The sequence below is a fragment of the Cnephaeus nilssonii genome (assembly GCF_951640355.1).
Source record: "Cnephaeus nilssonii genome assembly, chromosome: 5".
In the NCBI taxonomy this organism is placed as follows: Eukaryota; Metazoa; Chordata; class Mammalia; order Chiroptera; family Vespertilionidae; genus Cnephaeus; species Cnephaeus nilssonii.
The window spans coordinates 55,536,656-55,564,602 of NC_137076.1; the positions used below are offsets into that span (position 1 = coordinate 55,536,656).

A 27,947-nucleotide genomic window follows, 5' to 3' on the forward strand; every position below is an offset into this window, starting at 1 on the left:
CAAAGCACCAATCAGAAAGAGTGTATGCACCCCTATGTTCATAGCAGCACAATTTACAATAGCTAAGATCTGGAAACAGCCCAAGTGCCCATCAGTAGATGAGTGGGTAAAAAAGCTGAGGCACATTTATACCATGGAATACTATGTAGCAGTAAAAAAGAAGTATCTCTTACCCTTTAAGACAGCATGGAGGGACCAGGAGAGTATCATGCTAAGTAAAGTAAGTCAGTCAGAGAAAGGCAAGTATGACATGACCACACTCATATGTGGAATCTAAGTAACAAAATAAACTAACGAAGAGAGTGGATCCAGAGACATGGAAGCATGAAACAGAGTGAGGAATCTCAGAGGGAAGGAGGAGGTGGTGGGTAGATAGAAAGTAATCAACCAAAGACCTTGTATGCATATCCATGGACACAGACAATAGGGTGCTGAAGGTCTGGGGGCGGGGGCGGGCTGGAGGGGATCAATTGGAGAAAAAGGGGAACATATGTAATACTTCCAACAATAAAGAATTATTTTTTTAAAAAAGTCTGCTGCATGTCATTACTAATGGGGCACATGTGCATATATATACATGTGTATGCATAAATACAAATACAGGTTACATATCCTACCAGCACTGCAAAGACAAATTCTCCTACAGGCTATGGAATGAACAAACATGATTAATATTTACATATGCATAAAATGATATCATTATAATGTGTTTTAGAATTATATATTTATATAGTTATAAATATTAACCAATCTTGAAAGATTCTTGAAAATAAAAGAAAAAAAATGCACTATAGGTAAAATGATCAGGAAAAATTTGTGGGGAAATACCAAACACAAAGGTGCAGAATGATAAGCTATAAAGGTGACTAAAAGGAAGCAATGATGAGACTCATGAATATTGTTTCGGGTCACAGGTGAATTACAAAAAATTTCCCAATGTGTTCTTCACACAGGTGAATAACTAATCCTCAACAGGCACTATGTTTAAATGTCTACTTGAGTCCAGTAAGCACTTCCCCTGCTACCCACTGTGCTGAGTGACATAAAAATAAACAGGTTCATAGGCATACATCCTTCCAAGACACTGGGCAATTCATACCATTTTAAGGTTCTGCCAAAAATGTGTGTTCATATTAAATTATTTTTCAATATAAGCATGCAGACCCCAAAATGATTCCTCTATTCCATCAAAGGGACATACCATTCAGCATGATGTATTTAAGGTATTGTATTATAGAAACTTTGGAAGAAGAATGCATTGCTTTCAACACATACAATGCACTCAGTACTATACAAAGCAAGGTAGGAGATGATTTCTACACACTGGGAATGTTAGAAGATTATAGCTATACAAAGATGAAAAGCCCAAAATGAGAGTAATATTTTAAACTTTGTAGATATATTATATACATCGTGGAGACACAAACTCGTTAAGTTCGTAAGATATAAATTATTACAGATTAAGGTTACTGATAGCCTGGAAACTTCAACTTGACCACTCCCAACTGTATGACCTGGCAAGTTACTCGGTCTCCCTGTGTCTCAGTCTCTTTACCTGATAAATGAGGTGAATGGAGGAATGGGGTTGTTGTGAAAATTAAAGGAGGTAATGTTTGTAAAGCGTTTGCATCAGCCCCACATACCATACACTCATTCTAAGCTTTAACTGAGCATAAAATTCAAAATTAATATCAAAATAGCTAGGCACAATAAACATAAAAGTCATCCTATCCTAACCAAGGCATGTAGTCGACAGCCCACTTTCATAAAATAAAGCACATGTTGGGAAGAGAGTCAACGTTCATTTAATATGAATGACTCATGGAAAATATAAAATTACTGCTCACCAATAACATTTGGAATTTCTCCCCTGGATCATAATTATTTGGGCTGCGGAGAGAAAAACATTACAGAGAGCTTCTATCTGCCAGGAACCAATCTGCATTTTCCCTTCCTGCGAAGTGTTGCTTTCACTCTCAGGTTGGCCTTCAGACTCTTTTCATATAAATCCACATCTGCATGATGATGAATGGTTTCCCCACTGTCAGGAAAGGGCTTATGATTTCATTCAACCTCTCTTCCCACATCCAGACCAACCAGAGACTGAGCTCAGAAATCCAACCCCATGGCACATGAGGGTGGCTGCGCCACATCTACTTCTGTTACTGCTGCCCATCCCAGGCTATGTGATAAATATGGAAAAAGCAAAAAGCAAATATCCACATCCAGGTCCGACCCAGTATTTCTGGAAGTACTGGTGATTTCAGGACTCCGTAAACACAATCTATACCTAACTCTAAGTCTCATCTCAAATTCATGTCCAAATACAAATAGTGTTTGGTTTATTAGCTTCTACCTTTGTATGGGTCAGAATGGACTATATATTCCCAATGCTCTGTGTGGCTGGCTTCATTTCCAGTTTCTAACCAACACAAGTGAGGGTATTTTTGCTTCAGATCAGAAAACCCTAGACTTGTTGCCATTCCTTGTATAACCACCCAAGCCCGTGGGCAGGCTGCCTAGACTGGGACTGGAGGCAAGCTACAGAATAACAAGGAGTTTCCTCTTTCTCTGTAACACTTGGGGTCCCAAACTTCTTCCAGTTGTCAGATGTCTTGCTGTCCCAGGATTTAACAGAGGCTGTAGCCACAACGCATTCGATGTGGCCTTCAGCCTTCCTCTCAGTGTGAACCTTAGGGAAAGGAGGATCTCACAGCCTCTGTTTGGTTACCCTTAACTTGCTCTGAATCGTAGACTCCTCATCTGCACTGAAGGCCTAATAAATAAGATATACCTGCTCAACTACCTCCTGAGCTGCGTAAGATTTGGCAGCTAGAGTACACAGAACACTCGGAAAATGCTGCATATTAGGATTTAAAATACTGTCAGATGCAGATTCCACTCGTCATTATGTCTACCACTAAGAGACCTCCCACAGTGTTGCAGAGATTCCCAGCAAAGCAAGCAATTCTTTCCTGGGCGGATGATGCACCTGCAGAGGTCCTTGATTAAGTTGGAATGGAAAGAAGACAGGTAGGTGTAACTTCAGAATGGCTTCATCCCAAAGCTAGAGGAGCACTTCAGAGATACTTAAATCTTCCCTCCCCACTTCCCTTTCCTATTGCCTACAGTTTCAAACCTCCTCTGTTCTTTGAAAATGTGTGTTCTCTTTATTTTGTCCATCGTCAACATCCTCAGAAGATCAGCCTGCTGCATCTCCATCTCCTCGCTTTCCTTGTGGCTGAAAGCACTGGCATGAAAAGCTCAGTCTTAGATTTGCGTTTCTGTCAGGAGACTTTCTAGCTCTGAGTCTTATACAAGTCAAATCATGTCTCCTCACCTCAGTTGCTCACGTAAATGCCACTGTCTCATAGGGTTCTTGTGGGAACAACACATAAGAAGTACAACCTGTACAACCTGGCTATTCTCCAGCATCTCGCCTTCACAACCACGAAACCATTCGTGTCCTATGTGTCCACTCTTCTTCTTCCTCTCTTTCCCTGAACACAAAGATCCCCATATTCTTCCTTTTGTTCCATTGCCTTCTTACCTCACCATCCTCCTGAATGACTTCCTGACATTCAAAACCTCACCTCTCTGAAAATGATACCCACCATCTCTCCTGTTGCCTTCATTCTACTTCCAAAAGAAATGTCACAGGTACCTAGAATTCGGGATATACAAAACCAGTGTATATTCCTCCCAAACCTATCTCTCCTCGTGCATTCTGTCTTGGCTCAAGATGCTGGCAATTACCTTCGCTGGAAAGCTCCGAGTCCAATTTTACTTTTACTTTTACTTACCCCCTACAATCCATAGGTCACGGATTCTGTTTTTCTGCCAAGTCTCTGTTCCTATCCATCTCTTCTTTCCATTGCCAATGCCTTAGTTTAAACCTCCATCATCTCTCATCTGCATTATTTCTCTTTTTTAAATCTTTACAGATGTCCCCCTTCTTCTCTCCAATGACCTACATCATTTCTAAAACCCAACCAGTGATCCCACCTTCCATCTCCTGCAGCCCCACCACTTCCATCCATTCCACTTCCTGTCAGAGATCTGAACACACTGCTTCTCAAACCTGTCAGTGTCTTACCACTGCCCACAGGACCAAGACAGACACACAGCACAGCACCTGGGATCTGCCACACTGGCCTCCACTGCTCACAGAGCATCTGCTCATATCGTACCACCCACCCACTCCCCTCGGCCAGCAGCACTCAGAGCGGGCAGACACCATCTACTCCAGCATCTCCCTCTGGAGCAAAGAGCAGATTCACGTGCAATTTTAGAAAACAGAGATGGGTGTCTCCAACTAGAGCAAAGAGCCAACATGCTTGCCCACCTTTATAGAAGAATCTGCTTCCTAAATTCAGAGTTCTCCTATAACGCAACCTACTATGTGAGAGCAGTAAGCTGACCTTCCTCTATAGCCCAGGAGTCTTGTGTCTTCGACCGTATTCATGAAACGATGCAGAAAATCTATAAAAGCAGCATAAAATCTCAAAGCCTTTACTGTCTTGCAACTACATTGAAGCTACCCTTTAAGAAAAGGAACCATATCTCCACTATTTTTTCCTCTAATCTCTTTTCTGTAGGAAACATCCAGAAAGTGTTGACTAAAGCCCATTTAACATGTGCATGTCCCGGAATAGGTAAGTAATTAAAGCAAGATGGGATGGAGGGGACAGTTAAATCAAGGCATGTTTTATTTTCAAATTCATCATTCATGTAGCTTAAGTCGTCACAAAATTTTACTTATATAAATCAATGAAGAGACTCAAAGTCAAGGAGGCTCCTGTCATCCCCTCTCTACAGACCAGGACATTATAAAAGGCCGGACCGTGGGACCGTGTCTCCCTGCTGCCACCTGCCTCCACTCAGCAGCTGTGGCATCAGGGACTAAACCATTTTAGGCAACGTTGGAGGATAGCTTTCTTTGGACAACTTGAGATCATACTTGCTGACCCTCTTCCCTTTTCTTCACTGTCCCCTGGCCATGTGACTGCTCCAGTGTCCACAGGACACTGAGGAACAGAAGGTTGAATGCCAAACCAGGTAATTTTGCTGCTGGTTACAAGAGCCACGTAGAGTTACTAGAGACAGTAAACTTAGGTGCTTTATTTCCCTATGTAACTTACTCGTTTTTAAAAACTAAGCAAAGTTTCTCAGTGCTCCCAAACTCTTGAAACAATAATGGGACTACTTAAACTATAGTTGGCCTCACCTAATAGAGTTATCTCTAAATAAGCAACTCACATTTACTGACCATTTAATATGTGCCAATGCTTCAAGCATTCTTACAACAACCCTGGGAAGGAGATACTACATTTAGCCCCTATTACACATGATAAAATCAAGACACGGAGAGGTTAAGTAACTAACTTGGTTGTAGAGTTAATAAGTCTTCCAAACAAGGCTGAGTTCTGAGCTCACGCTCTTCACCACTATGCGAACACTGCTTCAGAGCCTTACAGGGACCTCATCAGAATTTGAACCAAACACACAAAATCTAGCATGCCTACTCTGTAGCAAGACAGTTGAACGATTTGTCCCTATTAATCTTATTCAACCATTCATCTGGCAGCTAACAGCTTTGGAAACTTATCTGTTCTTAAAGCAAATAAGATGACTAATTGAGAAAATGAATAATCAGTCCCGACTAGCCTGGATTTAGTATTTCGGTTTTGCATATGCATTTTTGCAGACACCACAAGACTCCCCAGCTCCCTCCTCCCACATAAGACTGTCCTCTGTATCCACCCACACTCATCTCACACCCATTATATTATGATTAAAAAAGAGACAGTGAGCAAAAAACTTTCATTTACTGGCTGTAAAATTTCCCGAGGACAGCTGTTCTTTATTTTCTTCATTTTGCACGTAATTTGCCCTTGGCAATTTAAGATTAATGTGCAATCATGGAAAAATATATTGTGAGTTCACTTTGGGCATCTTCCCTCCCACAAAGATTAATACTAAAACTCTACATTATTATCTTCTTCCAGACCCATTGTGAGACCCCATATAATTCCGGAAATGCTCTGGAAATAGGAAAATCCTCAACCCAACTTCAGAAAGATTTTCCAGAAACCTAAAACTACTTTTCAAAGAAAGAGAAATTCACTTTTACATGTGACAAATCAAAGACTGTCACATCTTAGAGGTGGCTTCCTACTTCTAGCCCAGGAATTCACAGCTTGTTACAAGGCTGAACCTGATAACTGACAGCTTGCCTAGACCGACATTTTAATACCATACTCTAGAAATTAAAGTGAATATTCAAATTATTCCCATATGGAAGATTTTTTAAGGGAAACTTCATAAACAAAAATTGCATACAGATTTAATTTTAAATCATGATGACTGTTTAAAAAATAGCAACTAAAAGAAGTTTTTAAGAACAAAGCGTCTTCCTTGGTTTTTGCATATTTTATAATGCAAGTACCTGAAAAACTAGGTGTCTTGCAATTCCAGAACAAGACAATGTACTGGGTATGGGAGATGGTTCCTTTTTAGGAAGGGGAGTTATTTACTTAAGTAAATTAGGTAGTGAATTCCCAAGTTCTGAAACCATTAAGACTCTTCCACATGTAATATGATACATCTTTCTATTGATATCTAAAATATTACCCAGAATGCAGAAAGATGCTGACAAACTGACAAAGCAGTAAAAACCAATCCTTCGTGTTATTTGAAAGTACTAATTCCAACCACGTATAGAAGAATAAATTCTTCCAATAATTTTACAAACTGTTAGGACACACAATAGTGCTAAGGTGCCATTTTAATCAAATCTCTGAAAACTTCAAATAGAAAGCAATTGCTTACTATATGTGTAAGACACGGACCAAATTTAGAAATGAAAAGAGGCAGGCAAGCACTAAGACATTTCTCCACTTAAAGGAAATCGTCAAGTTTCAGAAACAAGATAAATACATGAAATGTAATGAACACACCATGCAATATAGTTGTTAAAGGAAGAACATGGACATTTCACAATTAAAAGAATTCAGGGGAAGGATGGAAAGAGGACAAATATTAGTTAATGAATATCTACTATGTACAAAAATTAGCTCTTTATCCTCACAAACATGCATGGAGGTAGACAGCATGAATGAAATTCCGAGTTACATTCTTTTAGAAATCAAGAGTCCCAGAGGTTAAGAATCTTTCCAAGATGCCTATCTTATCTCACCACTTTGGAGCTTAAGCCTGACAACTGCTTATCAGTTCATGAATAAGTAAACCTCCTTCAGAATAACAGTGTCACCCTTCCTCCCACAATCCTCTCCTGTCCTTTCTTTGGTCTCGACCATTGTTTTTTAAGGTGTTTTTTTTTTATTATTATACTTCACGTACAACATTGTATGAGTTTCAAGTGTACCACATAGTGGTTCAACATTTATATACCTTACAAAGGAATCACCCCGATAATTCTAGTAACCACACATAATTATTACAAATTACTGACTCTATTCCCTCTGCTGTCCATTGCATCCCCATGACTTATTTTATAACTGGAAGTTTGCATTTTTTAATCTCCTTCCCCTTTTCCTCCCATCTCCGCAACCCATTCCCCTCTAGCAACCATCAGTTTGTTCTCTGTATCTGAGTTAGGTCCCAGGGACATTGCTCTCACCGCAGGCCCTCCCCTCCCCCCACCTTCCAGCACCAGGAACCTTTAACTTCTTTGGATTGCAAAATGGACCAGGCACCTCTAAGGCCAGGTATCAGTGATAAGCAAAGCCCTCCTACCCATACCTGAGAGAAAAGTAAGTCCTGCTATTTTAAACCACAGAGACTTGCGGGTCTCTTGTTAGAGGAAATACCATAAACTAGCTTTATTCTGACTGATGAAATAAAGTGATGAGAAGGCTAACCCCTATTTTGTAAAACTACTGTTTGGAATTCTCTGTTTTTCTTAGACGGCCTCTTAGTCTAAAAAAATAACTTTGCTATCTAGCCTGCTTTAGCCTGCTTGAATAATGAGGAAGATAAACTTAGCTGTCTGACCTTGTAGGCCAGAGACTAGATATGCTCATAATTTCAATGCCATGCCAGGTGCATTTTTCAATTGGATAGAACTGTGTTGTTTTCAAGGCCAGCAGCGAGATAACCACTAAGTGCACATAGGGCTGGCTCTTTAATGAAAAGGGAAGTTCTGCTTGTAGCCTTGCTTAGAATTTGAATTCATTTTCTCTAAGCCCACCGGTGAATAAAGTGTGACTCCAAACTCTCCGAGCATGGCTTGATTTACTCCAGTTCTCTGTAACAGTGAGACAACAACACCTGCAGCATAAAAAAATATCAATAGCAGCAATTACAGCTGACTGGGGGGAAATCCAAATTTAAGACCAAATTCCTTGAAAGAGCTTCCAAATTTAGCATAAAAAGCCTCAGAGATTCTCTAATGTTCCTCATTATTTTTAATAATATCATCTGACAGTTGATTCTTTAACTCTATTTTTAGTCTATTAATCCATTAAAAACAAAAGGCTTTAGTAATGGAAGCCCTTAGAGAACAAAAGATTTGAAAAAAAATGTTTTTTAATATTTAAATGAGAAAACCTAATTTAAAAAGTATAGACTCATTCTTCTGTTAAAAACATCCAGCCCTGGCCGGCTTCCTCAGTGGTTAGAGTATTGTCCTGCAAACTGAAGGGTCTTGGGCTTGATTCCCAGCCAAGGGCAAGTACCTGGGTTGCAGGTTCAATCCCCGGCTCCTATCAGAGCTTATTTGGGAGGCAACCAATCGATGTGTCTCTCTCACATTGATGTTTCCCTCTCTTTCTCCTCCCTCGCTCCTTCCCTACCTCACTTCTACTCTCTCTAAAACAAGCAATGTAAAAAATATCCTCGGGTGTTGTTTAAAAAATAAAGAATCCAACAACTTAATATATTTATAATAAAAATACATTCCATATATACAGGTTCTAATATATACAGGGTGGGGCAAGAGTAGGTTTACAGTTGTGAATACACAAAACAGAGTTTATTCTTGTATTATCATTAATTATTGCATTATTTTCTACACAAACAATGGTAAACCTAACCTACTCTTGCCCCATCCTGCATGTTCTATTCAATGTTCATAAGATTCCAAAAAGCTACACATATCAACCAGAAAGAGTTCTACACAGATTTTTATCTGTTCAGAAAATGTATAAAATATAACTTTTAGGGAAAGAATTTAATTACCAAAATAATAAACATGCGAGTCATACAATTAAGGTTCTTAAGAGGCTCGGGAAGAACAGAAACATGAATAAGGAGAGATATGAAAATCACAGGATTTTTCTGAAGTCTGGAAATTTTTGAAGCACAAGGAGAAGGAAGACATTTGTCAGCTCAACTTTGGCGCAGGTGGACATGAAGGAAAACTGTCAGAGCCTCAATGGCCACTGTAACAGAGTTTGGGAGAAAAGGCTCTCTGTGGCTGAGGTCTTTGTAATTGGTGGGCAAATCCCCAAATCATAGAACAGCTCGTATCCTCCACGCTAATTTCACAGGCAGCAGTCCTGGCTTGTATATGACAAAGGCCTTGTTTTGACAGAAAACACGAATGCAATGCTTCATCTCACTAAGTCATCCAAAGTTGATCTCAGATGTACATGCATGAAAGTGAATTAAGTTCTCAGCATTCCAGTACTTCAGCAGGTCTCTTAACAAAAAGAAATTTAACCTACAAAACACCCGTTTGCATTGCTCAATGGTTAGTTTCTCTGAAGTTGGCTGGAAGGGTTGCAAAGTGCCACAGCCCTGTTTTTCCTTAAGGACTGTAAAGAAATGCCCGTGGACTTTTGGTTGGGGAAAGGATTAGCTTCCCTTCAATTTAGGATGGAAGCAACCCAAATATTTATCAACATGTTAAAGGATAAACAAAATCAGTTCATCCATGTCATGGAAGTCTACCTAGCAATAAAAAGAAGATGAGCTAAGGATACACCCAACAAGATGGATTTCAAAAGCATTAAGTCAAATAAAGAAGCTAGGCTCAAAAGACTATATATATACTGCATTAATCCATTTATATAAAATGCTATTTTTAAAAAGAACTAGAGTGCAAAAAAGCAGCTCAGTGATTGCCAAGGGCCAAGGAAGGAATAGGGATTGATTGCAAAGAGGCACAAAGGAATTTTGAGGAGAGAGAGCAATCTATGATTGCAGTAGTGGTTCTACAACTGTATACATTTGTCAAAGCTCATCCATCTGTATCGCTAAAGTCAATGAACTTTATTATATGTAAATGAGATACCAAAGAGGCTTATTTTTTCGATGGAGGCCAACATGACCATGGAAGATGGGAATATCTCAATAGTGCATGAACAAAAGGTGATTAAGATTGGCAGTCCAACACTGATGATTCTTCCATAATTCTCCTTTTCAGTGCAGGGAGGAGTATGTAAGTGAAAAAGAAAGCCCCATCCTGACACCATAAATGAACAACGGAATTTCTGACACGGAGAATGTGCCCTTTCTTCTATGTATTTCCCTTTACGACACTCAACCATGCAATGAGCATTTCAAACATCTCTCAGATTTCACATACCTGTCACCTTTCATGAATAAAATGACTCAGACAATCACATTACCTCGTGTTTCAACTGCACTGATGCACTTTCTGAGAATTGTGAATCCCATTTTATCCAACTGTGCACCTGAAAGAAATAGTGATAAAACATGAAGGGCACAATTAATTACTTACATTTCTCTTCCTTACAAAAACAAGAAAATTTATTTAAACTCAATTTAATTTTTATTTTCCTATTAAGAAAAAGAAAGCCAAAAGCCATGTATTCCCTGTTTAAATAATGTAAATGACAATTTCAAATATTTAGAGGAGTGCTTACTGGACTATTAGGCCATTTACTATCAATATCAATAAATTTCCAGTTTAAAACAATATTTATATTAATAAATACAACTTACATCAAACAATGGAAAAGAAAGTGATACAAAACCTTTAAGGGAAGCTATATGGAAATAGTTAATAGTTAATTTTGCCAAAATTCCAACAACAGCTTTTTTTTAATTATATACGAGTGGAGGTTTTAAAAAGTTATATATGAGGAAAGGTTTTAAAATTACTTGACAGTTGGAGAAATAACATACACTATTTTCTTAAAACCTAGGGGAAAATATTTAAGAAACACTTTTTGAAAACATTATTTGGGTCATGAGCTTCAAAAAGAATTTCATATTTCATTCCATGCTCTAAGCATTTAATATTTTATTGTTTTCACAATGAATTTAGAACAGATGATTCGTATAGTAGATTATTTTGAAAATATAATATTAGTTTTTTTCTAATACAGACTCTTGCCTACGGATTAGGCTGGCATATTTCAGCACCTAATAAAAGATAATTCTTGTGTCAAAATGAAAACAGGGAAAGCAAATACTTTAGTTCTGCATTTATAACTAGGGAACATAAGTAATGCTAACTCTTGCCTCTCAGCAGGGATAGCATGAACAACCCATGAATACAAATTTTGCAGGTTTAATGCTAAGCTTGAAAATAATTTTAATGAGGAAAATCGGGCAGTGGTTTGCTGAGAAAATGCGAGTGATTCTTTCTGTTTGGCAAAACTTTTTTAAAGGCATGTTTCCATTTCTCTATTTTAAAAAAAAGAAGAAAGAAAAGAGAGAAGGAGAAAGAAGAGAGAGATAGGGGAAAGTAGGTAAAGAGGGGAGAGAGAAAGAAAGAAAAGAGGAAGGAAGGGAGGGAAGGAGGGATGAGGGAGGGGAGAAAGACAAGAGGGAAAGGAGAAGGAGGAGGGAGGGCAGAAAGAAGTTAAGAAGATGCTGCAGTACATTTACAACCTTGCGTGCACACTGTCCCTTTCCAGCGCCAGGCTAGAAAAGATGTCATTTTATTCATATGCTGGCTCAAGTGATATGCACATCATGGTAATTCTGAAATTGTACGTTATGTGACATAATCTCCAAACTGTGGACATGTGATAAATGCAGTCTTAATTTCTCCAAAGATATCAAAAGTAAATTCATAAAGAATCTAGAAAATCTGACCATGTTTGGTTTATCTCAGTAAAATCCAGACTACAGAGCCAAGCAGTATTTCATTTTCCTCTAGTGCATACGTACAATGCATGTGAAAATCACTGTCCTAGAATATCTGAGTATGTTTGGTCATTGTTCTTTTCTAAGGGGCCATGATATGTTATTTGTGGAGCCACACGCAGAGACTCTAAGGATAAAGGGTATCAAGGGTAAGGGAGCTGTGGCCAATAAGAGACCTGATAAGCAGCTCCTACCAACAGGAACTTACGAAGATGCACCCCTGACACCCCTATGTGTTCGTGTATGGCTACAAGAATAAATATCAAAGTGAATGACAGAATATATTTAGGGTTTTTAGAGAAATTTATTGTGGAGAATTAATTTATTTTAATGCTCAGAGATGGGATCAATGAGGGTTACAAAAGCCCAGGAAAATCTGAACAGGTCGCCAGTGGATAAGGCAAAATACACATAGTATCTGGAGGGCTAGCGTGGAGAGGGGTGCAGAGAGTGAGCACCCAGCAACAGTCTGGCATCGGTAATGAAAACAAAGACATTCATGGAAAAAGGAGGCAAACAGTTCGTTTTATAAATTAGCACTTACTTCCTTCTGGTCTTGGGATGATGGCTCTATTAAAACTATGGAGCAGCTAAGAGAGAAAAAAGGAGAAACAGTATTTTTAACAAATCAATAAAAATGTAGGCACACCTAGGACCCTGCAAAAAGTACACTAGTATTGGGGAATTCCCATCATATGCTCTAATGTAGAGACAGCTAGCCTACTCCGTCTCTCACTGAGGGAGCAAAAACAAGGTGAAGGGATCACGATCCTTAGGGAACTTCTTGAAAGTCCATGCGAATATGAAATGCTCAGCCTGAGCCTGACAACTCTAGAAGGACAAAGACATTGCTGCATTTTGATCCGTAAGGTGAAGCTCATTTTTTCTAAAACCTGGTTTTTACTTAATACAGAGATGACTCGGGCCCATAATGTAAATAACCACATCTGAAATAGATAGGTGATCACTCCAGGATGCCTCTAAGAATTCTAACGCCTCCCCATTATGTGCAAGGCATATATAGCACCTGAAAAAACTACACAGTACCTTAACTGTTGCCACGTAAATACACAGCTGAACACAGTTATGTGCCGCTTACCAAAAGGGGCTATGTTCTGAGAATGCATTGTTAGGTGATAGTATCATTGTGTGAGCATATACCTAGATGCTGTAGCCTACTATAGTAATTGTAAATGGGACTCTACTTTAATACTACTGGCAGCACAGTAGGTTTGTTTACAAAGGCATCTCTGCACAAACATGTGTGTCATACATCACAAAGCCTTCGATAGACAATGGGAATTTTTCAGCTCCATTATATCCTGTGTGACCACCGTAGCATATGTGGTGCATATCTGCAGTGCATGACTGTATTTCTTTCTGCAGACTTGCCTTTATCTGTGGATCTCGAATGGATTACTTGGCTCTTTACTCTACAGAAGGGTTATATATGTCTTCAAGGTGAGACTGCCTTTGGCAACAGATTTATTTCTATATAGATTTGTTTCTATAATGACCCTAAGTCCCCAGTTCAACACATGATCTGCCCAATCTCAACTCCCAAAGGCCACTGAAATGAAAGTAGTGGCGCAAACAGACTGGATTTCTGTGCCTCTGGATCTATATTCCTGACTTTATTCCTCAAACCGATCCAAATACACAGGCCCATTCACTAAGGCTGCATAACATTGTGTACAGTATTCCATTAGGCTAAATCACCAATTGTTAAAGCAAGCAACGTAATTACAGCAGTCGCTTATAGGACTTGCCTGCCCTGCCTCGTATTTACTATTTCACCTCCACTGAGATAAAAATAAATTGCAAGCCTTTATTGTGTTCACCACCCAAAGTACTGTCAGGTAGCAGAGAAGAAACGGAGAATTCAGATGACTTCCCCAAGCAGAGCAAATCAGAGTGGCAAGTCATGAAAAATCGAAAATAAAAACTAATGATACACCAGTCTCTGTGCTGCTGCCGTCTCAAGCCAAATTACTCGAATTCTGAACAGGTCTGAGATTAATGCAAGCACCAGTTTCAGCAGGGAACTTTTTTCAAATATTATAAAATAAAAATAACAGGAAAATGAACACAAGTCAACTCTACGGGATTTGAAATTAAACTCAACCACTGATTATTCTTACAGCTTCTTTTCCACCCAGAGCTTCCAGCCACTGCTTCCTCTCCTCTTCTGAAAATGCCTGCATGGTCAGGGCAACACCGGGCCTGAAAGACATGAAACAATCAGGTTATTCTTCGGCTGCTGAAAACAAATCTCCTTTTCTACTCTCTATTGTTTTATGATGGTAACTTGGTTTCTTTCTTTTTTTTTAATTTTTTAATTAGGAGAAAATAAACATCGTAAAATTTACGATCTTAACCATGTTACCTTGAAGCATAGTAACCTCCATCTTGGGTAAAAACTGCTGTTTAAAATTTAACCCTGCTATTCTGGCGTCTGTAAATGTTTGCTTGCTTAAATAATAGGGAAAAATAAGACTACTCCCCATTCCAGAGAGGCCATAAACTATGCCCCAGCCAGAGTTGTCAGTGCTGGCGCCAGGCCAGGTCTTGAGATATGGTCTCACGGCCCGGTCCCAGCACACAGGACCTTTTCTCAGAAGGTCTGGAAGTCTCATTCCAAATTTGGAAAACAAAGAGATGAAAAACATATAAATAGGAAAGATTTCCACCATACTGGGCCCCAGAATTTGAGAAGCAATATTTCCTCTGGGCCCCCTAGCGCTAGCGAAATGAAAAGGACTCCAAATAAATGTGGCTTATTGATTAAGGCGTCTTCTGATTTACAATATAACAACCTGTACAGTTCAACAGGGTTGAATACATTTTGAGCAGCTAAGCTCCAGAACTCTTCCTCTTCTAAAACTAAAACTCGGTACCCATAAAGAACTACCCATTCCCCTTCCTTCCCAGCGCCAGACAACTATCCTTCTACTTTCTGAGCCTATGAATCTGACTACTTTAGTTAACACGTATAAGTGGAATCACACAGTATTTGTCTTTTTGTGACTTGCTCATTTCACTTGGAATAATATCCTCCATTTTCATCATCGATAGAGTAGTATATTTCAGAATTTCCTTCTTTTGTGAAGCTGAAAAATATTCTGTTGTATATTCTGTTGTATGCATGTGCTCATCCATTCATCTCTCAATGGACACTTGGGATGCTTCTGCCTTTGGATTATTGTAAACAAGGCTGCTGTTAACATGGGCATACAAAGATCTCCTCAAGACCCTGTTCTCAGTTCTTTTGGCATACACCCAGCAGCAGAAGTGCTGGGTGTGACATAGTAATAAATATATATATGGTCTCTGATCCCATTTTCTAACACACAGCTCCTAAAAAACCTTTGCAATCTCTGTCTCTTTTTGCACACTATTGAGATGATGAGGCTGGGGGCTCCTGGATAGGCCCATGATGGGGGCTGATTGCCTAGGGAACCAACCACAAGATTGGAAATTTTGAACTTTAAGCCCTATCCTCCCCTACCCTTCTTAGGCAAGGAGAGGGGCTGGAAAATGAGCTCAATCACTAATGGCCAATGATTTGATCAATCATCTGCTACACAAGGAAGCCTCTACAAAAATCCCTAGGATTTGGACAGCTTCTAAACTGACGAACACACGGAGGTGCTGGGCGTGTGGCATGCTCAGAAAGAGCATGGAAGCTCCAAGCCCCGCCTCCCATACCTTGTCCAATATATCTCTCTATCTGGCTGTTAATTTATAGATTTTTAAATATCCTCTTCTGTAATAAATTGACAATAGCAAATGAACTATTTTTCTGAGTTCTGTGAGATCCCTATATATATTTTTTTTGTTTGTTGTTAATCCTCACTGAGGATATTTTTTCCATTGATTTTGAGAGAGAGAAATATTCATGTGAGATAGACACATCGATCGGTTGCCTCCTGCCGGAGCCCTGACCAGGGCTGGGGAGCAAACCTTTAACTCAGGCAGGTGCCCTTGACCAGGAATGGAACCCAAGACCCTTCGGTAGACTGGCCAATGCTCTAACCACGAAGCAACACTGGCCAGGGCCCAACTTATTATTGAACCCGAGAGGATCATGGTAACCCTCAATTTATAAACAGTCAGCCAAAAGCACAGGTGTTGACCTGGACTTGTAAATGGCACCATATTGGGAGAGGGCAGGCTTGTGGGACTGAGCCCCTAATTGGTGGGATCTATGCTGACTCTGGTTATTGTCAGAATGAGTTCAGTTATAGGACACTTCAGTTGGTCTCTGCAAAGAACTGGAGAACTGTGTTGTGTGGAAAAGCCATCCTAATGGGCATGAGGTGGTAGCAATGATTAAATTTTCATTTATGAAAGAAATACATATTTATTGTTACAAAACCAGAAAGTCACTTTCACCCCATCCTAATTCCACTTCCAAGACAGCACAGTTAACTATTTGGTCTGTTTCCTTCACATTTGATTCTCAGGACCAAAGGTCGATCTCTCTCTGTTCAGTTTTATTCAGACATAAGGAGATTCTACCAGAAAATTCTTAATATTACAAAAGAATACTAGGCAGAAAAGCTATTAATCAGCTCAATACCAACTGAAGTGACAGCCTTGCACATTAGTAGCCTGATGGGAAAATGGACAAGCTCTTTTTTTTTTTTTTTTTTTTTACGATGCGAAGACTTCTGGACAAGCTCTTTATCAGGTATAAATATTACTTTAGTCTCTAAGCTCTTACACACAATATCTGGCATTCAACCAAAAAAAAAAAAAATACAAGGCAAGCAAGAAAATAAGAAAATGTAACCCAATGTCAAAAGAGGAAGTAGTTAAGTCAAGAGAACCAAACCTAGAAATAACCCAGATATGGGGAGATCGGACAGAAACCTAAAAAAGGTGGCCAGCATGCATAAACTGAAGGGAATTTCAGCAAAGAATTGGAAACTATTAAAAAGAGACAAATGGATATGCAAGAATGGAAAATAAAATAATGATGAAGACTTCAGAAGGACACCTTTCATGTGCAAACCAACCAAGCCTGAGTCTATATCCACAACCATTCCCTTTACTGAATTCCCACCAACCCAATTTCCCCTGCCCTATATCACCCCAGGGCCAGGTACCAGACAACCAGAAACCACCCCTATAGCCCAGTGCTCACCAATATTATTCAAACTAGCCAATCTTGACTCCTGACCCAAACCTGATGTTTGCCCACATGGATCTTTATGGCGTGACCTGGCTTATTGTCTCGGAAACTAAGTAATAAAAGTTTTCTTCCAGTGGCATCAGCCTCACCATCTTGTCACTCAGTCACTTCCATCAATTAAAATCCTTCAGGTCTGTCTGAAACAAGTATCAAATAGTCTAACATGATGCAATCAGAATCCTAGAATGTGAACAAAGAGAAAATTGAGCAGAAGAACGATTTGAAGAGATAATGGCTAAGATTTTCCAAAACTGATAAGATATATCAATTCACATACCAAGAATTTCAATAAGCCCCAAGCAGGATAAAACAAAGAAAACCACACTTAGGCACATTATAAAAAGAAAATCTTGAAAGCAGCAAAAGCAAAAGACAGCATATAGGGGAACAATAAGAAAGATGGATGACTAGCCATGGGGGAAAAATGGAGGCCTGAGAAACATGGTACAACTTCTTTGAAGTGCTGGGGGGAAAGAAACTCTCATTGTAGAATTATGTATGCATCCAAAATGAAGGCAAAATAAAGACAGTTTCGGACAGACAGAACATTAAGAATTCTTCTCCAGCAGTCCTGCATTACAAGAAATGCTCAAATTAATTTAGCTTAAAGAACTTCAGGGAAATGGCACAAGTTAAAAATTCAGTTCTGCTTAAAAGAATGAAGACAATCAGAGTGGATAATAAACATGTTGGTATAAAAAAGAAAAGACCCAAAAAAAATCACACAACACATACACACACACACACACACACACACACCCCCTCATACTAGTATATATGTGTGGAAATACGTATATATAAGTAAAATGTTATATTTCTTTAAAAGATTACTGATTATTGATTTCATAAGTTAGAAGTTGTAGAGTGTTATTGGGTTCATAGTGTAGGCAGAATTAAAATAGTGTAGGCAGAATTAAAATATAACAAGAGCACAGAAGCAAAATAGATAATTAGAAGTATACTGTTATAAGGTTCTTATATTGTTTACGAAAATGTAGATACAATGATAATTTCAAAGTTGATGTTACACTCTCTAGGATAACTAGTAAAAATGCACACACAGAGAGGCATAATGAAAAATCAAACAGAGGAGATTAAATGAAATACTAAAAAGATTGAAACCACTGAAAAGTAAAGGAAGAATAAAGAATAAACAGGACCAACAGGGAAAAAAAACAGTGGTAGGCTTAAACACATACAAATTATTAATTACATTATACATAAATGAACTAAAACCCTGATAAAAAATCAAAAGACTGGATTTTTTTTGAAAGCAGGACTCAATTATGTGCTGTTTATAAACAACGAAGTTTAAACAAAGACAGACAGGTAAAAAAAATGGTGAATGAAGATTTGCCATGTAAACACTAAGCAAAGGAAAGCTCATGTGGCTCTATTAATATTGAACAAGGCAGATTTCAAGATAAAGTTTATTAGCAGAGGATCAAAGATGGCTGCCAACAGGAAGGCAGGCTGCAAGATAGTGTGTGAGTGAGAGAACGAAAGGAGAGTGTGTGGACATACGGGGAGTGTCTATTTGTGAGTGAGGGACAGCTATATTCCAAGGAACTGTTGGGGACTGCTGGATGGGGATCCCGACGGGCAGCCTCCACTGCTGCTGAAATCTCTCCGGGAGCGAGCGGCTCTGCAGAGACCACGCCATATTGAAGGGGAGAGTGGCTGTGATCGGAAGCCTAGCCTTATCTTCAACCGGGAAGAATCGGATACCTACCGGGACCCTACAACCCCAACACCCAGGGGCCAGCTGCGAACCCACAAACACCGGGTCTCAAGCAGTGCAAATCCACAGACTCAGATAAGCTCTGCACCTTCTCAAGGAAAGGTCAGATTTCTCCCAGAGAAAGGTGAGGTCTGCGAGCCAGGCTGGAGGGAGAAATGTGCGCAGAGGGATCTAGAGGTTCAGAGGAAGTCTGCGCCCCACAAAATCCACGGCCACTGGGGCCAGCGTAGTCCACAAATGTGGAAGGGGGTCCACAGGGCTGCTGGCAGAAGGGAACTCTAGAAATCAACCCATAGCTGGGCTGGGCACAGAAAGGCAGCCTGAAGTTTTACCAGTAAACCGGCTGCGCTGTGCCGGGGGAAAAGACGTGCGCACAGACCTGTGCAGAGTCACGTGCAGTACCGGGGCAAAAAAGTCACAAGTTCATGTGCTTACTCTGGCTCCTTTTACTCTTTAAGTCCTTGCTTTTGATTACTAAGCCCAGTACAGAGGATCATTCAATTAAAAACACTCTCAGAGACTGCAGGGGAAAGTTGTTTTTGTGGAACCTGGGGATCAGAGCAGGGAGAAATGACCAGAAAACCAGCTCTGGGGCAGTCCACTCCACAAACCAGTATTAATTGTGGCAGGGAAAACAAAATCTAAATACTGGGTAGAGAGGATATATAGCCCTGATGTCACTACAGAAACACTGCCCCCCAGAGGTTGAATCACAAATTGACTCTTGTGTAAATACAACTAAAGGCAGGCTGAGAAACAAAGAAATACTGCTTGCTTAAAAACAGGATTGTGGTGTACCACACAGAGGAGCAGTGGAACGCAAGGAACTTCAATACTGTCCTGAATACCTGACAAGAAACAGGCGTGCCAAACAGAACAGCAGAGGGAGTGAATGACCTTCACTACTGAACATTTTCATTTTTTATCTTTTACTTAAGAAACTAAATATTTTTTTTATTTCTTCCTCACTTGATTTTACCTCTTTAATTATTATATTTTTATTTTTAATCGGTATTATTACTACTATTATTTTACCTTTTTTTTAAAGTTTCATTTTATTTTCTCTTTATTTTTATTTCATTTTAGTTTGGGATTAATGTTCTACATTCTATTTTCACTTTTCCTTTAGCATCATTTTACTCTATCTCAACTTTAACTTTATGCCAATACTCTCTTCCTCACTTTTCCCCTTTTGTTGTCCTGTATCTCCTACACTATTCCTGCTTTAGATTTTCCCTATTCCTTCTTTTTACCCCCTGTTAAAAATTCATCCTACTTATATATCTAATTTCTGATCCCCTGCTCCAAGTCCATATACACTTCTCTCTTCTCTATCCAATTTTTTCTCTCTTCCTTTTTTTGTAAGTTTTTGTTTTTTTGTTTTGTTTTTGTTTTGTTTTCTTTTATCTTTTTTTGGTTGTATTTTGTTTAGTTTTGCCCTTCTTTCTCTCTGTCCTATTGTTGATTAGATTGTATTTTTTGTTTGTGTGATTGTTTCTCTTTTTTATTTTTTTATTTTTTGCTTCTGTATTTCCTCTCCTCGCTTGTTATTAGTTGTCGTTTGTAGTTTGCATTCATCTCTGGGTGTTAGTTGTTTGCATTTTTTTGGATTAGTTGTTGTTCTATTAAATTTTCTCCCCATATAGTTTTTCCCCCTTCTTTTTTATCCTCTTTCTTTCTTACTTTTTTCCTTTCCTCAATATCATTTTTGCACTCTCTCTCTTTTTTTTTAATCCCCTAATTCTCTTTTCTCTGATGGTCACCTTTATTTGGGTTTATTAGTATTGTGAATACATTAGTATACATTTGTGTTCAGTGCCTTGTGCGTTGTGCCTTATTGTGTTGTACTTTGTGCCTTTAATTCAGTGCAGGAGAGACAGAGCTACATAACCAGACACCAGGAGAGGAGAGATCATGGGGAGACAAAGAAACAGCCCACATACGAAAGAAAAGGAGGCATCACCAGAAAAGGAAGTAAATGAAATAGAGGCAAGCAATATGTCAGAGAAAGAATTCAGAGAAAGGTCATAAGGTCGCTGAAAAGAATGGAAGACAAATTCAACAATATGTGTAAGAACCAAGAGAAAATGAAGAAGAACCTAGAAGAAATGAAAAACGACATCATTGCAATAAAGAACTCAATAGAAAGCACCAACAGTAGACTAGAAGAAGTGGAGGACCGCATCAGTGAGCTAGAAGACAAGGTAGGAAAAAATACCCAAGCAGAGCAGCATCTAGAAAAAAAAAAAAACAGGAGGAGAGCCTAAGGGAACTTTGGGACAACACGAAATGAAACAACATCCACATAATAAAGGTGCCAGAAGGAGAGGAAACTGGGCAAGGAATAGAAAACCTGTTTGAAGAAATAATGACAGAAAATAGGGAAGAAAAAACTCACACAAGTCCAAGAAGCTCAGAGTCCCAAACAAGATGAACCACAAAAGTCCGACGCCAAGGCACATTATAATTAACCCTTTGCACTCGCTTGCGTTTTTCTCGATTCCTTTATTCTAATGCTAACCGTGTCGAGTCACACTCGACATCCAAGTGCAAAAGGTTAAATTGGCAAACACCAACGACAAAGTAAGAATCTTAAAAGCGACCAGAGAGAGACAGAAAGTTATCTACAAAGGATCCCCCATCAGACTAGCGACTGATTTCTCAACAGAAACACATCAGGCCAAAAGGGAATGGATTAAATATACAAAATCATGCAAAGGAAGGGTCTGAATCTAAAAATACTGTACCCAGCAAGGCTATCAATCAAAATTGAGGGTGAAATCAGGAGCTTCACAGACAAAAAAAGGACTAAGGGAGTTTATCACCACCGAGCCATCAATGCAACAGATGCTAAAGGGTCTGCTGTAAAAAGAAGAAATAGGAAGCGAAGAAGGAACACAGGCATAAAAAACAAAAATGGCAACAAACAAGTACCTATCAATAATAACTTTAAATGTAAATGGATTAAATGCCCCAATCAAAAGACATAGGGTAGCTGAGTGGATAAGGAAACATGACCCATATATCTGCTATCTACATGAAACCCACCTCGGAAGAAAGGACTTACACAGACTGATGGTGAAGGGATGGAGAAAGGTTTTTTCAAGCGAGTGGAAATGGAAAAACAGCTGGGATAGCAATACTTATATCTGACAAATTAGATCTCAAAGTGAAGGCCATAACAAGAGATAAGGAAGGCCACTTCATAATACTAAAGGGAGCAATCCAACAAGAAGATATAACTCTGGTAAACATATACACACCCAATACAGGAGCACCCAAATACATTAAAAAAAAACTTCGGAGGATATCAAGGGAGAGATTAACAGCAATATAGTCATAGTAGGGGGTCCCACTAACACCACTGGACAAATCCTCTAAACAAAAAATCAACAAAGAAACATCAATCCTAAATGACACACTAGATCAGATGGAATTAATTGACATCTTCAGAACATTTCACCCCAAAGCCACAGAATATACCGTATTTTCTGGCGTATAAGATGACTTTTTAACCCAGGAAAATCTTCTATACTCCCAGTCGTCTTATATGCCGGAAAATATGGTACATTCTTCTCAAGTGCACATGGGTCATTTTCAAAAGATAGACCATATATTGGGACACATGCAAAGTCTCTTCAAATTCAAGAAGACAGAAATTATATCAAGCATCTTCACAGATCACAATGTCATAAAACTAGAAGTCAACTACAATAAAAACAATTTAAAAAATCAAACATCTGGAGGCTAAATAGCATGCTATTAAAAAATGAATGGGTTACCAGAGAGATCAAAGAAGAAATAAAAAACATCATGGCAACAAATGACAATGAAAACACAACAATCCAAAATCTATGGGACACACTGAAAGCAGTCCTGAGAGGGAAGTTCATAGTTCTAATGCCTGCTTCAAAAAACAAGAAACAATGGTAATAAATTATCTAACCATAAAACTCAAAGACTTAGAAAGAGAGCAAGAAGAAAAGCCCAGCATAAGCAGAAGGAAGGAAATAATAAAGATCAGAGGGGAGATAAACTACATAGAGACAAAAAAAAAGAGATCAACAAAACCAAGAGCTGGTTCTTTGAAAGGATAAACAAGATTGATGAACCTCTAGCCAGGCTCACCAAGAAGCAAAGAGAGAAGACCCAAATAAACAAAATCAGAAATGAAAGAGGTGAAGTAACAACTGATCCCACAGAAATACAAATGATTATGAAAAAATACTATGAACAACTCTATCCCAACAAAATGGACAACCTAGATGAAAGGGACATATTCTTAGAAAAATACAAGCTCCAAACACTCAACCAAGAAGAATAAAAAACCCTGAATAGGCCAATAACTACCAAAAAAATTGAAACAGCAATCAAAAATCTTCCAGCAAACAAAAGCTCTGGTCCGGACAGCTTTACAGGAGAGTTCTACCAAGCATTCAAAGAAGAACTAAAATCTATCCTCCTCAGACTATTCCAAAATATTCAAGAGGAAGGCACACTTCCAAGCTCTTTCTATGAAGCCAACATTACCCTAATCCCAAAACCAGATAAAGACACCACAAAAAAAAAGAGAACTATAGGACAATATTCTTAATGAACACAGATGCTAAAATCCTCAACAAAATTCTAACAAATTGGATTCAGCAATACATTAGAAAGATCATACACCATGACCAAGTGGGATTTATTCCGGGGATGCAAGGATGGTACAATATCCGCAAATCAATAACTGTGATACATCACATAAACAAACTGAGAGACAAAAATCATTTAATCATATCAATTGATGTAGAAAAAGCATTTGACAAATCCAACACCCTTTCTTGATAAAAACTCTCAGCAAAGTGGGAATAGAGGGATCATACCTCAACATAATAAAAGCCCTATATGACAAACCTACAGCCAACATCATACTCAATGGGCAAAAACTAAACTCATTTCCCCTAAGAACAGGAACAACACAAGGATGCCCACTTTCCCCACTCCTGTACGATATAGTACTAGAAGTACTAGCCATAGCGATCAGACAAGAAGAAGAAATAAAAGGCATCCAAATTTGAAAAGAAGAAGTAAAACTGTCCTTATTCACAGATGACATGATACTATATATAGAAAACCACAAAGGAGAAACCAAGATGGCGGCATAGGTAAACACCTGAACTTGTTGCCTCGCACAACTTCAAAACTACAACTAAAAGACAAAACGGACATCATCAAGAACCACAGGAAGGCTGGCTAAGTGGAAATTCTACAACTAGAAGGGAAGAGAAAAGCACACTGAGACTCAGAGGAGCTGCGGAAGTAAAGTGCAGAGGTACAGAGGCACGCGCGCATGGAGAGGGCTGGCAACTGAGTACGTGGCTGGCTTTTTCAATCCGGAGGGAGACACAAGCTCCCGACTGCTCTGAACTCCAGTTCTGGGTGAGACACTGAGGACCCAGACTCATACGGAGAGAAACTGGACTGTCTGGCAGCGGGTAGAACTCAAGGGCAGCTTTCTCTCAGAGGTGCTTGCAGCAATTACCAATGGACACTGAGACCCGGGGGCCACTTAGGGCAGAACTCCCATCAGCCCTGACCTAAGAGGCCCCCAGGAAGCCATTGCTGTTTGCTCCACAATGTGACTCCACCCCATCCAAGCTGTGTGCAGAGGCTTTTGCATATGAATGGCCTGGTCCTTTGAAATCTAAACTTACCTATCAAACTTCAGCTGAGTCAGAGAGACCCAGAACATCCAAAAGAAGGCCCAAGGCCCCACAGCAGCTTGCATTGCTTCACAGCTGGGCCTCATCTGGGCACCTCCGAAACCCAAACAAAGAAGAGGAATCTGCAGATCTCTCTGTAGCTCCTGCTGGGTGGCCTCAGGTAGACGCTAAATTAGCACCTCCTTGGAGATCCAAGAGCCAGTGTACCCAGGGGTCAGAGTAGGACCATCCAGATTACAACTCCTCAGATCCATAAAGGACACACTCAGGGGGCTTACTCAGTGAGCACCAAAGTCCCACTGAAGCAAGTCTTGCCTCGTAAGGGTGTCTCCAGCACAGAAGTTCTCCCATCACAGACACAGCTGATCCTCACAGCCAATTGGCCTGGAGGTCAATTCCTCCCAGTGATACCAACAACAATCAAGGCTTAACTACAACAAGACTGTGCACACAGCCCACAAAGGGGTGCACCAAGAGTGTACACCTCAGGTAACAGGAGAGGCTGAGCCACTGGGCCCTATAGGACACCTAGCAAACAAAGCCACTCTATCAACTCAGGGATGCAGCCAAAAAGTGGACACAAAGAAATAGGTCACAAATGAAAGAAATGGAGGAAAGCAAATTACTGGATATAGAGTTCAAAACCACAGAGGAACAACTGTAATAATCTGAACAATAAAGATTTAATAAAATAAAATAAAACACACAAAATAAACAAAAATAACATGGAAAATCAACCCTTCCATCTTAAGAAGTGATTAAATGAAAAACAAAATCCAAAGCTAGTAAAACTAAATAAAAAGTAGAAACCAATGAAATATAAAATGGACAATATGATGTATCTAAAATAAATATCAACATTGAAAAACTAAGCAAAACTTACCAAGAATTTTTTTAATCTCCAGTATCAAGCTTGAAAAAAGGAGTTATCACTATAGGTCGTATAGATATTAAAATACGTGGCTATTATGAAGAAATGTATGCCAGTAGGTCAACAACTTAGCAGAAATAAACAAATCCCTTCAAAAACCAGTTTATCAAAACTAACAAAAGAAAAATAGAAAATTTGAATGATCCTTTTACTCACTATATAAACTGAACTTGTAATTTTTAAACTACGCACACACACGCGCACACACACACGCGCGCACACACACACATTCAGCCCATCATGGCTTCACTGGTAAATTCTCACGAAAATTTAAGAAAGAAGTAATACCAATATTACACAGACAATTTCAAATAACAGAGCAAGAATGAAAACTCCCCATGTCTTATGAAGCCACCATAACCCCGATGTCAAATCCAGACAAAGACATTACAAAACAAGAATATAACACCCAATAGCCCTCATGAACATAAATACCAATATCCTTAACCAAATATAAGCCAAATGAATACAGCAATATACATAAAGGTTAATACAGCATGACTAAGTAGAGTTTGTCTCAGGAATGCAAGGTTAGTTTCACTTAGAAAATTCATTGCCATTCACCTATTAACAGATTCAACAAAATTATTTAATGATCCTTTCAATTGACACTGACAAATACTTTGACAAAAGTCAACATCTATTCATGATGAAAACTGGGAATATACAAAAACTTCCTCAGCATCATAAAAGCATCTACAATCTTCAGCTAACATTGTACTTTACAAGTGAAAAAATAAAAATGCTTTTCCCCTAAAGTTCAAGAATAAGGCAAGATGCCCCAAATCACCACTTCTATTCAACATATTATTGGAGGTCTTGGCAATGCAATTAGACCAAAAAAAGAAATAAAAAGACATACAGAATGAAGAGAAAGAAAGCTGCCTTTATTCACATATGATACCATTGTGTACATAAAATAATCCTGAAGAAACTACTAAGAAAAAAAAATACATGAACTTAGCAATATTATAGGACACAAAAACCAACTGCATTTCCATGTATCAACAGTATTTTGAAAAATGAAATCTAAAACACCTGACTTTCAAAATAACATCCAGAAACATAAAATACTTAGGGAAATTTAACAAAAGATATCCATGAACCTTGTATTGAAAACAATTACTGAGAGAAATTAAAGACTATATAAATGAAAAGTCATACTCATGAATTATCAATACTCCACCATTGATAGTATTGGCCTGTAGCTATTTTGTGAAAATAAACTGATTATAAAATTTAGATGGAAACACAAAGAACATAGAACTGCCAAAATGATATTGAAAAAAAAAAAAAAAAAACAGAGGAATCACACAACCCGGCTAAGACTTACTATTATAAAACTACAGTAATAATGACAGTGTGGAATTGACAAAAGGACAGACCAATAGATCAATGAACAGAATAGAGAATCTATTAACAGAAACAGACCTATACATACACAGATAATTTGCGACAAAAGTGCCAAAATAATTCAATGACAGGAAAGCCCTTTTCAACAAATGGCATTAGAAATACTGAATATCTGTATAAGAAAAAAAAAAGTAACACTCAACCTCCACAGATCATTACATGCATCCTCCTCAAAATTTTCATGAGTCATAGACTAATGAAAAAGCTTTTCTAAGAAAATATGGAGAAATATCTTAGCAACCCTGGGGGGCGGGGGGGAAGACTTCTTAGAGCAAGTAGTTCTACCAATAAAGTTTTAAAAAACTGATCAATTCCATTTCAGCCAAATTAGACTATTCTGCTCATCAAAAGACACTATGAAGAAAATGAACAGGCAAACCACAGATCTGAGAAAATGCTCACAATTGATATATTTGATAAAACATTTGTATCCAGGTTATTTAAAATAAAAAGACCTACAACATAATTTTTTTAATGAGCAAAATATTTGAATAGACACCTCACAATGGAAGAAATAGAAATGTCCAGAAAGCACAAGAAAGGTGTAGTCAACATCACTAGCCATGAATTGCTAAAATGGGAAATAATACATAATGAAAAGTTGGTATGAGGGTGGAAAACTGGAACTCTCATACATTGCTGGTGAGAAGATAAAACTACTTTAGAAAACTGTCAAATTCCTAAAAAGTCAAACATATAGATACAAATATACACACATACATATATATACTAATACACAAATATATACATACTTATCTGTACACACACACACACACACCATAGACCCAGAAATCCCACTCCACAATATTTATCCAAGAGAAATGAAAACACATGTCCACAATTATTACAGCTTTATTCAAAAGCTAAAAACTTTTC

The 27,947-nt window shown here is 38.7% G+C and overlaps 1 protein-coding gene across 1 annotated transcript in view; it reads right to left on the reverse strand.

The window, feature by feature from the left end:
* The window catches only part of ARHGAP10 (Rho GTPase activating protein 10), a 265,531-nt gene that overhangs the window by 108,352 nt on the left and 129,232 nt on the right, over nt 1-27,947 (reverse strand). Inside the window, exons 11-13 of the mRNA XM_079771261.1 lie at nt 14,226-14,307; nt 12,629-12,674; nt 10,596-10,661 (exon numbers count right to left, since the gene is read on the reverse strand). Coding sequence (XP_079627387.1) covers nt 10,596-10,661; nt 12,629-12,674; nt 14,226-14,307 — 194 coding nt within the window. The remainder of the gene's footprint in view (nt 1-10,595; nt 10,662-12,628; nt 12,675-14,225; nt 14,308-27,947) is intronic.